At 41.6% G+C, this 13428-nt stretch overlaps 1 protein-coding gene across 4 annotated transcripts in view; it reads left to right on the top strand.

The window, feature by feature from the left end:
- Positions 1 to 6492, top strand: part of LOC137095282 (protein cramped-like) — a 66386-nt gene extending 59894 nt beyond the window's left edge. For all 4 annotated transcript variants that reach the window (XM_067461734.1, XM_067461735.1, XM_067461733.1 and 1 more), the window contains 4 exons: positions 826 to 1057; positions 1322 to 1486; positions 2770 to 2915; positions 5257 to 6492. In XM_067461734.1, the coding sequence (XP_067317835.1) occupies positions 826 to 1057; positions 1322 to 1486; positions 2770 to 2915; positions 5257 to 5421 (708 nt within the window). In that variant the 3' untranslated portion in view covers positions 5422 to 6492. The remainder of the gene's footprint in view (positions 1 to 825; positions 1058 to 1321; positions 1487 to 2769; positions 2916 to 5256) is intronic.
- The last annotated feature ends 6936 nt before the right edge of the window (positions 6493 to 13428 follow it).

Below are 13428 nucleotides of genomic sequence, written 5' to 3'. Positions count from 1 at the left end.
GGCAGGGGGAGATTGCAGCGATGATGGCCGCGATACCAGCGGCTGCCGCAATAGCAGCCTCGGCAGTAACGCAAGCCAGGCAAGCCGCGGCTCGTCCTTCCCAATGGTCGAGGGGGGGGGAGCAAGTCCAGCGGCAATGCGACGGCGGCAACTCAGATCGGCGAGCCGCAACTCACACCCTCCCAACGCTCTAAAGAGGGGGGGGCGACTCCAGCCGACTCCAGCGATTCCAGCGACCGCGAAGATAGCGATGGCGGCCGCAGCAGCGTCCCGAGCTCGCTGGCCTGTCCTTTCCCCCGTTCCCGTTTCGGGAGGAGCAGCTTCGGTCGCAATGGCGGCGGCGTCCGCGGCGACCGCGGCGGCAATTGCCCCGGCCGGGCCAAGCGCTTCCCTTACACTGCCCGAGAAGGCAGTCGGAGCACCCATAGTCACTCACCGGACTGTTGTTAGAGTTTGAGGTTAGAGTCTTACTCCTCGTTGAGGAAGGAGGGGAGCCAGCCGCGTTTCAATGGCGGCGCTTGTTGTCTTCCTCCTCCTCCCTTATTCCTTCTCCTTGTGCCCTTAGTGCCCCAACAGACCTTTGGGGCCTTCTGATGTTCCTCTCTCAGGGGTCGATGGTTAGGGTGGTTAGGGAGGGAGATATTCATTGAAAAGCTATAGAAAATGTACTGCAGGATGTCCCACCAGAACAAAGGTTTTTTGCAGTTTAATAACCTTTTTCTATGTTTTTATGATAGAACCAATTAGGAAATGACATTTAGAACCCAGGAACAAAAATCGTGTTACATAGTGTAATTATTATTATCATTCTCCTTGCTCCCATAGGGAACTCCGGGTCTTTCTCTACCAGAGCTGCCCAAAATCTCTGCCTCCAATGGCCTCCCCGCTCCATCTCTTCCCTCAGAAGGGTCTGGTGCCTGCCTTTCTCCTCCCAATGTCTCTGCACTGCTGGATATCTCACTTCCTGGACCGCCTGAAGACGTTTTATCCCAAGGGGAGCCTGCTTCTCAGATCAGTGACTCTATCATTGAAATAGCTATCAGCTCTGGTCAGTATGGTAAGAGACTAAGCTGGGCAGTTTATTGTTCATAATACCAAATATTGTCACAGCTCACAAATATTGGGGCAGCTTAGTATTGCCAATATGCCTGCATGAATTTTAGTGAAGGGATGTTCTCTTAAAACAGAGGTGAAAAATCCTGGCTGAATCAAGACAGGAAGTTGGCTCTTTTTTCAGCAAATACGAACACAGTCTTCAGGTTGAAAGCCTTGGCTGTTACTCCTACAGTTTCAACTTCTTTGTAATATTTCCTTTTTGTAGGTGAAAACGTTTCTCTGTCCCCGGCCAAGCTGAATGGCAGTGAGAGCTCAAAAAGTCTTCCGTTCCCATCTTGCAGCCCTCAACAGAACTGGATCGCCTCCCCCAGCCATGACCCACAGTGGTATCCCAACGATTCCACTGATTCCTCCCTGAGTAGCTTATTTTGTGAGTGGCATTATGCCAGGACATTGGGTTGGGGGTAGTTGATTGATACTACTACTGGGTTTCTTGCTTTTCTCTTGAAATGGGGTTTGTGCGGACTAAGCCTGTGTCAAGAACAAAAAGACGCAGCTAATTTCAGATACCATAAGTCAAGCAAGGGCCAACTTGGGCCCTCCAGGCATTTGAAGTCCTACAACTCGGAATTGTGGAAGTTGGAGTCCAAAACGCCTGGAGGGCCCAAGTTGGCCATGCCTGCCATAAGTTGTAATAGTCAAAGTCTGTATTCATACGCATGTGTGACACTGGATTTATATGCAATCTGTTGTCAATATAGAGGGCTGAGAAATTAATAAAAGTGATGAGTCCAAGCAATACATTGTTCTAGGTTAGACTTGCAAAGAACCCTGCAGGGCCGTGTTTCGTTTCAATCAGCCACCTCAATAATGGCTTTTAATGCACAATTGTAAAACTAGCAGCACATGGAGCCTAACATCAAGAAGCAGTTTTAAGTCTTCTTTGACTCTGGAGCCTAGTTTCTGCTCTGGAACATTGGATGGTCACACAGACAAAGAAAACATAACTGGAATTCGCCAAAACTCCACTTCTGATACTGAAAACAAGATAGTTGTTGTGGTGGTGATTGTTATTAACTTTATATATATATCGGTTTCTACCCGTGAGGATTGAAGGTGGCTAACGATCCCACACTAGACAAGTTTAAAAAGTCCATTAAAATACTTAAATAGTAACAGTGTGGTAAAAAAATCAGAACTAAAATACAATAAAAACCTGTAAAGTACCTTTAAAAATTGTAAACAGTGTAGAAATGTGGGAACAACCTTTGAATCATAGTCTGGAATTTCCAGGAAGGTCAACTTGCTATAGTTACATTTTCGGAAATAGAACAGTTGAGAAGAATATATGTGTCCCAGATGAATATATGTGTCCCAGGGTTCCTGTTTGCTTACACAATATAAATCAATGACTCTATATAAATCAAAGACACAATTGTTAATCAATGTCCATTCTGTTCACCCCAAAATCCACATCCTGAATCCTGAGCATTAGTGATCATTATGGGCCTCGCCTGAACATTTTGTAGCTTCTCCACAACAAAAATTATAAGACATAGTACATCAAAGGTTGTGTAACATATTTTTAGACCTGCTAGTTGAGTGGAACACATCTTGATCATGTTTCAAAAGTTGGATAAGTTGCCTCTGTGAACTTCTTTCCTTTACACAGACCTATTCATGAAAATATTATTTTTTGTTTTTGTTTTGCAGCAAGCTTTCTTTCCCCAGAGAAGGGGAGAAAAACACTCCCGACCTCTAATGGTAACACCAGTAGCGCCACTCTATTGGGACCCAATCTGCTGGATGGAAACTCGCGGGACTCCTTTGCGTCTCGCTCCCTCGCAGATGTAGCTGAGGTAAAACCATGCTCAGTCCATGCACAATGCAGCCTTTAGTGGGGAAGTGAGAAGGTCTAATCTCCTATTAGATTATGGTGATGATGATTTACATCCCGCGTTTTCTCCCTCCAAAAAAGACACAAAGCAGCATGCAGTAGCAATGTTTCAGCACAATTGGTGAAAGTATGCACTGCCTGCAGCTTAGCCCTTGAAGGCTATAGTTCACAAATGCTGATGCAAAGGCCCATGTTGCACTGTTTTGTTTAGGCCAGGCCTGCACAACAGGTGGTCTTCCAGGTGTTTTGAGCTTCAGCTTCCAGTATTCCTGGCTATTTGACAGCCCGGCAATAGAGACTTCTGGGAGTTGGAGTCCCAAACACCTGGAGGTCTACAGGTTGTGTGGGCCTGTTCTAGTCCAATGCTAAAAGCGCTACACCATGCTGGCTCTCTTTGAATAAATAAATAAATAAATAAAACTTTATTTATAGCCCACCCTATCTCCCCGAAGGGACTCAAAATATACAATGGCAAACATTCAGTTCCGACAGTGATACATAAACAAATTAGTAGACAATTAAAAAACAACTCAGTAAATGATAAACCAGTATAAATGACCAAGACGTAAAATGAGTCCACATGATATTAAATCCTTAAAATATCTTTAAAAATATCTAAAAATAGGCAAAAATTGTTGGGGGGGGGATGGTAAACAACAGGTTAACAGGGTGGATGCTAGCAGCTAGGCAAATAGATGTACTTCATCCTCCTCCTCTCCATAAGCTAAATTACATAAATATGTTTTTAATAGCTTTTTGAAAGAGAGAAGGGGGGAGGCTATTTTTAACTCTTTAGGGAGGGAGTTCCGGGGGCGGGGGGGGGGGGATCACAGAGGAGGCCCTCTCTCTCGTTCCCACCAACTGCACTTGAGACAGGTTAGGACCAAAGCAAGGCCCCCTCCACTGACTGCAGTGCTCGTGTTGGTTTATATACAGAGATGCGGTCTTTCAAGTACTCTGGGCCCAAGCCGTTTAGGGCTTTATAAGTAATAACCAGCACTTTGTATTTAGCCTGGAAGCAGATCAGCAAAAAATGGAGCTGCCATAATGTAGGAATTGTCCACTCCCGGTATGGTGCTCCTGTTAGTAACCTGGCTGCCGATCTCTGAACCAATTGTAGCTTCTGAACTGTCTTCAAAGGCACCCCCGTGTAGAGAGCCTTGCAGTAGTCCAAATAGGATGTGACTAAGGCATGGACTACAGTGGCCAAGTCTGGTATCTCGTTACAGGCACAGCTGGTGTATTAGTTTAAATTGTTCGAAGGAGCTCCTAGCGACCTCTGACACCTGGGGTTCCAGGATCAGTGATGAGTCCAGGATAACCCCCAGACTGCAAACCTGTGTCTTCAGGGGGGGGCGTGACCTCATCCAACACAGGCTGTAATCCCACACCCTGATCTGCCTTCCAACTGACCTGAAGTACCTCTGTCTTGTCTGGGTTTTCTTTATGTTTATCTCTTGCTCCCCCAACATTTATTTAACTCTTATTTTTATTGCTAGAATAAGTTATTCAACTTGTTATCATTTTAATAGAGCTGGGCTTCTGTTCAGGACAGTATTTAGGACTTCATTTTTCTTGTGAAGTACCCTATTTACTCGAATGTAATGCTCACCTTTTTTGGCTAAATGACCTTCCCAAAATTAGGGTGCTCATTAGATTTGCATCATAAAGTAATCTTAGTGCTGAGCCGAAGCCAAAGGGGAAGCTGCTTCTGGAGCTCCTCTTTGAGCTCCTCACCTCTCATTTACTGGCCAGGGCTCAATGCTATGCAGTGATGGAATTTGTAGTTTGGTACAGCATCAGCACTCTTTGGCAGAGAATGCCCAAGACCTTGTAAAACTGCAGCCCCCATGACTCCAAAGCACTGAGCCATGGCAGGTAAAGTGGATTCATTCTACAGCATAGATGCACCCTAAGGCTTACTTTTCAATTGCTGGAAGTTTTGGTATTCTGACACTTTAGTTTTTAAAGAGAGAGTTCTAAGCAGGCAGCAAATAATAATTTTGGCCAAATTACAAAGAAGCATGTCTTGCTGTTGCAGATTACATTCAGCAGCATTTTTTTTTCATTCCAGGGTTTTGAAAATTGGGGTGTGCATTAGACTCAGTGGTGCATTAGGCTCAAGGAAATATGGGTATTTCATAATGTGCCCATTTTCTTACAGCACATGCCTAGTTTAAATGCTTTTCATCCAACTATGGTTTCAACTCAACCTCTCCAGTGCATCAAACCCATCGATCAACAATGGATAGTCTTAAGTGGAGACTTAGAATGAACCCATGCTTTCCTCCCGTGTTTTGCAGGTGGATTCCCAGCTGGCTTGCATGATGAACGAGAACAGCATTGATTACATATCCCGTTTCAATGACCTGACCGAGGAGCTGTCCATACCGGAGCCTGTCCGCCGGGAGGTCCTCTTTGAGGGAGGCAGCAGCAGTGGCCCTCCAGTCAGTGACCTCTCTCAGTGAGCATGTATCTATATATAACCAGCTGGCTGGTAGAAACCTTTGAACTGTCCCACAACGTGGAGAGGAGTGACATTACAGCTATGCAGTGAGACTTTTTTGTTGTTCTGACTTGCGTATTATGCCTCGTGAGAAGATCAGGCATTGTCTTCAACAGTCCATAGTTCCTGGGAAGTGCAATATGCTAGGAACAGCACGAGTGGGAGTGTGGGAAACGACATGCAAGGCTGGTGACAACCAAGTTTATTGGACACTGTAAATATATGAGGTGGAACAATCTGGGCACGATACCCCACAAGCTACATTGTTATACTGTAAACCAAAATCCTCATGATGATAACCTACATTTTAAACTGGAAAGGGAGTGTAGTGGTATTCTCTAGATTTTTGTTTCTTTAAAAAAATGCAGTTGTAATAAACTGGGTTCCCTGTCTCTCAGTTGCCATGGCTGACAACTCAGTCAAATAGATATTCCCAATTCATTCTTCTCTGCTTTTGCCAGAATTTGTTTTTGCTTGCATCACATTCACTGACATTCCAACATAACATGGGAAGCTCAATGGGATTTTTTTCCAACATAAAAAGCAGGCTCAAGATCTGAGGGCCTTGCACCCATACCTCTCATCTCAGTTAGGATCCCTTTGAATGTATTGGCACACTTTATGTTTATGCTTTTCAAGAAAGCAGTCCTCGCTTCATGAGTTGCCTTGCAGGTTCCATTCCCTTTAAGGGCTAGAAACTTTGTTGAAAGAGACTCTCACTATACTCCCAGTTTTAAATTTGTGAATATTGTCCTCTTTCATCTTTTAGCGCTCACTTCATTTTATTTAAACATCCTCTTGAGAATAAAATCTATCAGAAGATGCTGTTCTCTAATAGTTGAAAAGGAATGGTTAGCATGAATATGGCCTACAAATGCAATAAAGTGGGGAGAGAATGTAATTCTAGAATTTGCTTCCAGGAAATGCCAAATCCCCCAAAATTGAAAAATGGGTTATAGGTTGCGACACATTGTTAGCTCAGAAGAGAATATTGTGCAGAAATAAAAACCATCAGATGTATCAAATCACTACATTACAAGGTTTGGACAATTGTATTTTATAGCAAAAGAGCGCACATTCTCAGCACGTTGTTTTCAATTTGTCTCTCATTCTTCCTTTCATGTCTTTGTTTGGAGGTAAAACTTTGGAATCACGACCCACAGGAGTTGTGTGATTTCAACATAATATTTATGTCAAGAGAACAAGAAACATAGGCAGCTGTTCTTATCTCTTTGGTTTCTGGAAGCTATCTATTTATTTATTTTTTTGAAATTTTCCTCAATACATCCTTTTCTTTGGAGCAGTCGTTTCGTTGCATAATGCAGAAGCCTCTTTTAGAACACAAAGTACTTTAAAAGTTGTGTTCTTTCTGAAATGGCCAAGTCCCCCATGCAGCACTGAAGTAAGCTGTAAGTGGCTTAGCTTCCATAACAAGATCATGGGTAGATTTCTCGAAATGGCATAACCAAGAATCATGCATTTCTCCATGGATTGTATTAGTATAGTTCACTTTTATTGTAATACTTAGCTTTTCTCAAATTGTTTGAAGTTCCTAAATTGGTGTATGAGCCCTGGTCTAGACCTGGAGAGAATGGCTGTATCATCTGCATACAGCAAGAGGGGGACTTTCCTTTTGCCCAATCTGGGTAATTGACCTTGTGGGTCCATCATGACTTCCTCAAGATCATTTAGGAATACGTTAAACAGAGTAGGAGCTAAGATGCAGCCCTGCCTTACCCCTCTGGTCACTTGAATTGGCCCTGAAATTTGGGCTGCATCTAACCTATAAAGTAGTATCTCTATAAAGTTTTTTAATGAGAAGGAGCAGTCTTTTATCAGTTAGGTACTTATCTAATTTGGCCCATAGTTTGGGTCTGGAGACTGAATCAAATGCAGCTTTTAAATCCATTATGGACACAATTGTCCGTCCCCCCCCCCCCCCCCCCCCCCAAAGAATTGTGCCATGATTTCTGTCTTGTTTCAGGCCAAAATCGAAATAATGGCCCAGCACTTCTTATTGCCCTGATAGAGCACTTTGTGTGCTTGGGCTCCCTTGTTCTCACAGAGAATGTGTTCTGTGTTCAGTGAGGCATCCTCAAATGTGTGAATATCCTTTCATAATAGAACAATGTTTGAAGTTTTGATAAGTTGACAGTGGCGGCTCTGAATGTGCATTTAGCAAGGCAACTTCCAGCTTCCAATGCCAAAACATGTTTATCCGACCAGTTTTTTGCATGGACGAGGCTCTATTTTATAGTTGTGAGATCCATATAAGGCCTTCGCTCAACATAATGTTTTGTTCAAAATAATGCCTTGGGTTTATTTAAGCTTAATCCTAATAGTATAGTATGTTGTTTCTGTCCCTGGTTTTTGTTTTTTTAAAACGAGCTCTTCAATCTGAGTGCTATTTCACTTCTGTCCCATGCTTCTGTATTTCTGAAAGGGTGGTTTCCTGTCGTAGTCACTGTGAATCGTACATTTGGTATCTGTGTGCTTGCGCAATACAGCTTTCGGACCTTCTAGAAGATAAAGTAACATTTTAGACCCCAGCTAGGCCCGCCCATCTCTCTCGAGTATAAGTAGCCCATAGGCGGGGCTAGCTGACAGTTCTCTTTTCCACGCTATTTGGCAGCAGCTTGAGAACCTCTCTCTTTCTCCTTGCGAGCTTTCTCCTTGACTATTTGGCTTTTTTTTATATAAATATTTTTATTAAGCTTTAAATATACATATAAAAGTCGGGGGTGTGGGGGGGGGGGGAAACAGGGAAGATGTGAGGGGAAGGGGGGAAAGGCAAGATATTCCAACTACACGTGGAAAGGGGAGGGGGACTTGGGATACATTCATTCACTCATCCAGTCACAGCATTCTTTCCGAAAGGGAAGGAGGATGTGGGGCTGTGTAGGGGCCAGGAGGGGCGTAGACACTTCCATGTTGGTCTGCGAAGATGAGATAAGTATTCCTTTCTTTCCACCTCTGCTTGAGCTTAATTCAAGCTTTCTTGTTTTATAGACGGTATTGGTCCTTCTTTTTATTGTTTCTTTGTCTTCTTAAGATAGTTCAGGAACTTGTCCCAGTCAGTATTTTTTCTCTTATCAGTATTACTGTAAAGCTTTTGTGTCAGTAAATCCATGTTTATCATGTCATACACTTTCAGAATCCATTGTTGTAAAGTTGGTACTTTGCTGGTTTTCCAAAGTTGGGCTAATTTAATTCTGGCAGCTGTTGAGAGGTAGAAAAAGATCTTGTTTTCATTACACTCCAGCTTAAAGTCTAGAATACCCAAGAAGAAATATTCTGGCTTTAGTTTGAATTTTAAATGGAGGATTTTTTCTACTTCTTTAAGGATCTGGCGCCAGAAGTTTTTAACCTTCTTGCAGCTCCCCCACATATGCATAAAATTTCCACTGGCTCTCTGGCACTTCCAGCATTTCCCCTCTGTTTTTCCTTTGTTAAATTTGGCTATTTGTGTTGGTGTCAGCTACCACCTGTAGAAAAGCTTATACCAGTTTTCTTTAATTTCATTTGCATATGTGAGTTTTAATTTTTTTGACCAGATTTCCTCCCATTCATCTAATCTAATCGGGCGGCCTATGTCTTTAGCCCATCTAACCATGTTGTTTTTTACTTGCTCTTTTTCTGTTTCCCATGTTAGTAGTTGATATACTTTCTTTATGTGTTTTCTGTCTATCTTTATAATTTTCTCACAAATCGTGTCTTCTTTTTCAAAACCTATCATTTTATCCAGATTATAGCTTTCCTTAATTTGATGGTATTGGAACCAAGAAAGTGTAGAGTCGTATGTTTTTAGTTCTTCTTGGGTTTTTGGTAAGGGTCCTTGGAGTGAACTTTTTAATATGTCTTTGTACGGTAGCCAGATCTCTCTCGATGCCCCCCTTATTTGGCTGGCTTCATTGGGAGAAAACCAGAGCGGTGTTTTCTGGTAAATTTTCGTTTTGTATCTCTCCCATGTTTGTAAGAGAGGGTCTCACACAAAGTGGTTTTTAAAGTTACTTTCTCCCTTTACCTTCCCCCTCCACAAGTAGTTGTGCCAGCCCTGCATTAAGTCAAAACTTTCCAGGGCTAACAATTTCCTTTCCTTGAGGCTTATCCAGTCCTTTACCCAGCATATGGCTGCTGCGTCATGGTATAACTGCAGATTTGGTAGAGCAAGGCCTCCTCTTTTTTTTGCTGTCACACGTATTAACAAAACTAATTCTATGCCTGCCTCCTTTCCAAATGAAATTTGTAATGTCTTTGTGCCAGATTTTAAAGGTTGATTTTGTTTTTATAATTGGCAATGTCTGGAAGAGATAGAGTATGTCTGGCAAGATGTTCATTTGAATCGCCGCGACTCTTCCCATCAGGGAGAGGTTTAATGTCTCCCGTCTCTTCAATTTTTCTCTAATCTGGGACCATTTATTTATTTATTTATTTATTGCATTTATTAACCGCCGCTCTCAGCCCTAGGGCGACTCGTGGCGATGTACAGCACATAAAAGACAATTTACAATGAAACTAAGACAACAAAACTAACATATCACTAATACACAACATCTAATTACACTAAAATAATCCGCTCCGTCTTATCGTGGAATCATAACCAATCTCGTAGTCGTAATCCATTCCGGTTGTCATTTCCAGTAACATAGCACTCAGTTGAATGCCATCTCGAAAAGCCATGTCTTCAGGCCCTTGCGAAAGGCCATAAGGGAGGGCGCCTGTCTGATGTCAGCAGGGAGGGAGTTCCACAGCCGGGGGGCCACCACCGAGAAGGCCCTCTCTCTCGTCCCCGCCAGACGCGCCTGTGAGGCAGGCAGGATCGAGAGAAGGGCCTCCCCAGATGATCTCAAGGTCCCCGTGGGCTCATAGGCCGAGATGCGGTCCGCAAGGTACTTTATACTCATAGTTGTTTTAAAATAATTTTATGTTTTTTTGTTGTTATTGTGATCCCTTTCTTCACTATTTTAATTGATGTTCTCTTTTGTAATTCCTCCTCCTTCTGTTTCAGTATATTTTTGGTAAGCATTTGGGTTTTAGTTTTATTTATTTTGAAGCCTGCCACCACGCCCTATAGCTCTATTTTTTGCCACCATTTTTCTATGGTGTTCACGGGGTCTTCTATAATGCAGACAATATCGTCTGCATATGCTCGGATCTTAAAGGAGTGTTTTCCTATTCTTAGTCGTTTCAGTTCTTCATTTCTTCTTATATTACACAAGAGTAGTTCCAGGGTAAGGATGAATATTAGGGGAGATAGGGGGCACCCCTGTCTAGTGCCTTTTTCAATTCTAATCGTTTTTGATGTTTGATCATTTATTATTAAGTTTGCATATTGTGTCGAGTATAGCGCGTCAATTGCTCTTACAAAATTATATCCCATATCCATTTCTTTCAGAGTTTCTTTAAATAGGAACCAATTGACGTTATCAAACGCCTTCTCGGCATCGAGGAAGAGAAATGCCACCTCCTTTTGTATTTTCTTCCCATAATACTTTATCGCATCTATTATTACTCAAATGTTGTCTTTTAATTGGCGCCTTGGAAGGAAACCCTTCTGCTCTTCTTCTATTCTATCACTTAGAATTTCTTTTAATCTATTTCCTAGTATGTTGGTGAAAATTTTATAATCTAAATTCAAAAGGGATATCGGTCTATAATTTTTAGTCCGTGTTTTGTCTGCATTGTCTTTCGGGATCAAGGTCACATTGGCATGTCTCCAGGTATCCGGGATTTTTCCTTCCTCCATCACCTTATTCATTATTTTTTGGAGTGGGTTTATCAGTTGGTCTGTAAAAGTTTTGTAGTAAATGGACGTAAAGCCGTCCGGTCCGGGCGCTTTACTATGAGGTAAGTTTTTTATTATTTTTGTGATCTCCTCCTTAGATATCTTTCTGTTTATTTTTTCTCTTTGGGTTTCTGTTATCTTTATTATCTTTTGTTTACCTAAAAATTGCATGATCTTTTCTTTTGGGATTTTATCCTCGGCATATAGATTTCTGTAATATTTCGTGAATTGTTCTATTATTTCCGATGTCTGATTAAGAATCTTACCCTCTTCTTCAATGTGTGTAATGATACGGGAATGCCTTTTTATTGCTAGTTTCCTAGCCAACCATCTGCTTACTTTGTTTGCATTTTCAAAGTAATCCTGTCGAACATATCTTAGGTTTTTTTCCATTTCCTCCAATTGTAGGGTTGTTAGCTGTTTCCTCAGAACAGCTGTTTGGTATTGTAATTTTTTATTGGAGGGATTCAGTTTTGCTATTTTTTTCTTTAACTCTAATTCCTTTTTTAATTTTTCTTGTTCTTCTCTTTTCATTTTATTTATTCTAGCAGCATGTTCTATGAAAAAGCCTCTTACATATGCTTTCGAGGCATCCCAAATTGTCTCCATGGGGGTGTCTTTTCCAGTGATAAGGGAGAAAAATTCCTCTATTAGTTCTTTGTATCTTTTTAGATTTTTTTCCCCTTTGACTAGCTGGTCCTTTAGTTTCCATGTATATGTTGTCCCTGCTGTCGTGGGTTCTTGTATTACTACTAGCATAGGTGCGTGATCGGAAGTAAGAATTGGTAGTATCTTCGATTTTTTCACCCTAATTGATAGTGATTTGGAGCACCACACCATGTCTATGCGAGACCATGTTTGGTGACGATTTGAGAAGAAAGTATAGTCAATATCATTCTTATGCTGTGCTCTCCATGTGTCTATTGTTTCGAGTTCCTCTAACATTTGGAGACATGCTTTCGGGAGTATTCCTGATGAGCGGGGGGATCTTTGCCCACTTTTTTTGGATTTATCCTTACATTTATCTAATACCCCGTTAAAGTCTCCTAGTATCATCAGCTCTTCGTGTTCTGTTTCCAATATGAGGTTACGTAATTTTTGACAAAATTTGGTTTTCCCTCCGTTTGAGGCATATATGTTACAAATTAAGATGTTTCGTCCCTTCATTTCCACCAATACCCCTAATATTGTCCCTTCCCCATCTTTAAAGGCTCGTTTGGAGGTCAGATTATCCTTTACATACGTAGCCAGACCTCTTTTCTTTTCTGAGCTGGATGCTTGGAATAAATTTCCTAAACACTTTTGCTCTAGGTCTGTAACATGCTTTAGTGTAATGTGTGTCTCCTGTAAACAAATTATCTCACATTTTTCTTTTATTAACTGGTGCCAAACTCTTTTTCTTTTACTCGGGGAGTTCATTCCATTTACATTCTGAGATATTATTTTAATTCTTTGTTCCATTAAAGCTAATTTTTATTACCTTATTTGTTGTCTTGAGGTTGCTCTTCTCCGGATCTGTGGTGGGTATAAGAATTTTTGGGGATTTTTTCCTCGGTCTTTTTCTTTTCTTTTTAATCTGGTCTGTTCTAGTTGGGAAGATCTCCTCACTGCTCTCATTATTGCCGATTCCTCCCTCTGATTTTGGCTCTTCTCCCTCTCCTTTCACTGGGTCGTCTTGTGCTTCCTTTTTGTAGTTTTTCCTCCCAGAAGGTTTTGGCCTTCTCCTCCGTTGTTAGCCAGTGTTTTGTGTTGTTCCATGTGACCATCAATCCCTCTGTTTTCTCCCATCTGAATCGGACATTCCTTCTTTTTAGTTCGTCTGTTAAGAAGTGGTATTTTCTTCTTCTTTCCAGTATTGTTATGGGTATTTCCTTGAGGATCACAATTCTGTTTCCCTTGTACATTACAGGAGCTTTGGTATTTTCCCTGAGGACCTCGTCTCGAGTAGCTTTTCTTGTAAAGAAGACCAATACGTCGCGTGGAACCTTATTCTTTTTCGCATAATTGGAATTAATCCTGATGACTCTATCAATATCCTTCTCTGTTACATCTATGGTATTCTTGCGTGTTGTTGAGATTATTTCCACAATTATCTCTCTGATGTTTTCATTTTCATCTTCTTGTATGTTGCGAATTCTGAGTTGGTATTCTTTTTCTCTACTTTCTTGCATTTCCTGATGGAGT

The sequence above is a fragment of the Anolis sagrei genome, chromosome Y (genome assembly GCF_037176765.1).
Source record: "Anolis sagrei isolate rAnoSag1 chromosome Y, rAnoSag1.mat, whole genome shotgun sequence".
NCBI lineage: Eukaryota > Metazoa > Chordata > Lepidosauria > Squamata > Dactyloidae > Anolis > Anolis sagrei.
The sequence above is the reverse complement of the archived record's forward strand: the minus strand, read 5'-3'. Positions and strand labels throughout refer to the sequence as shown.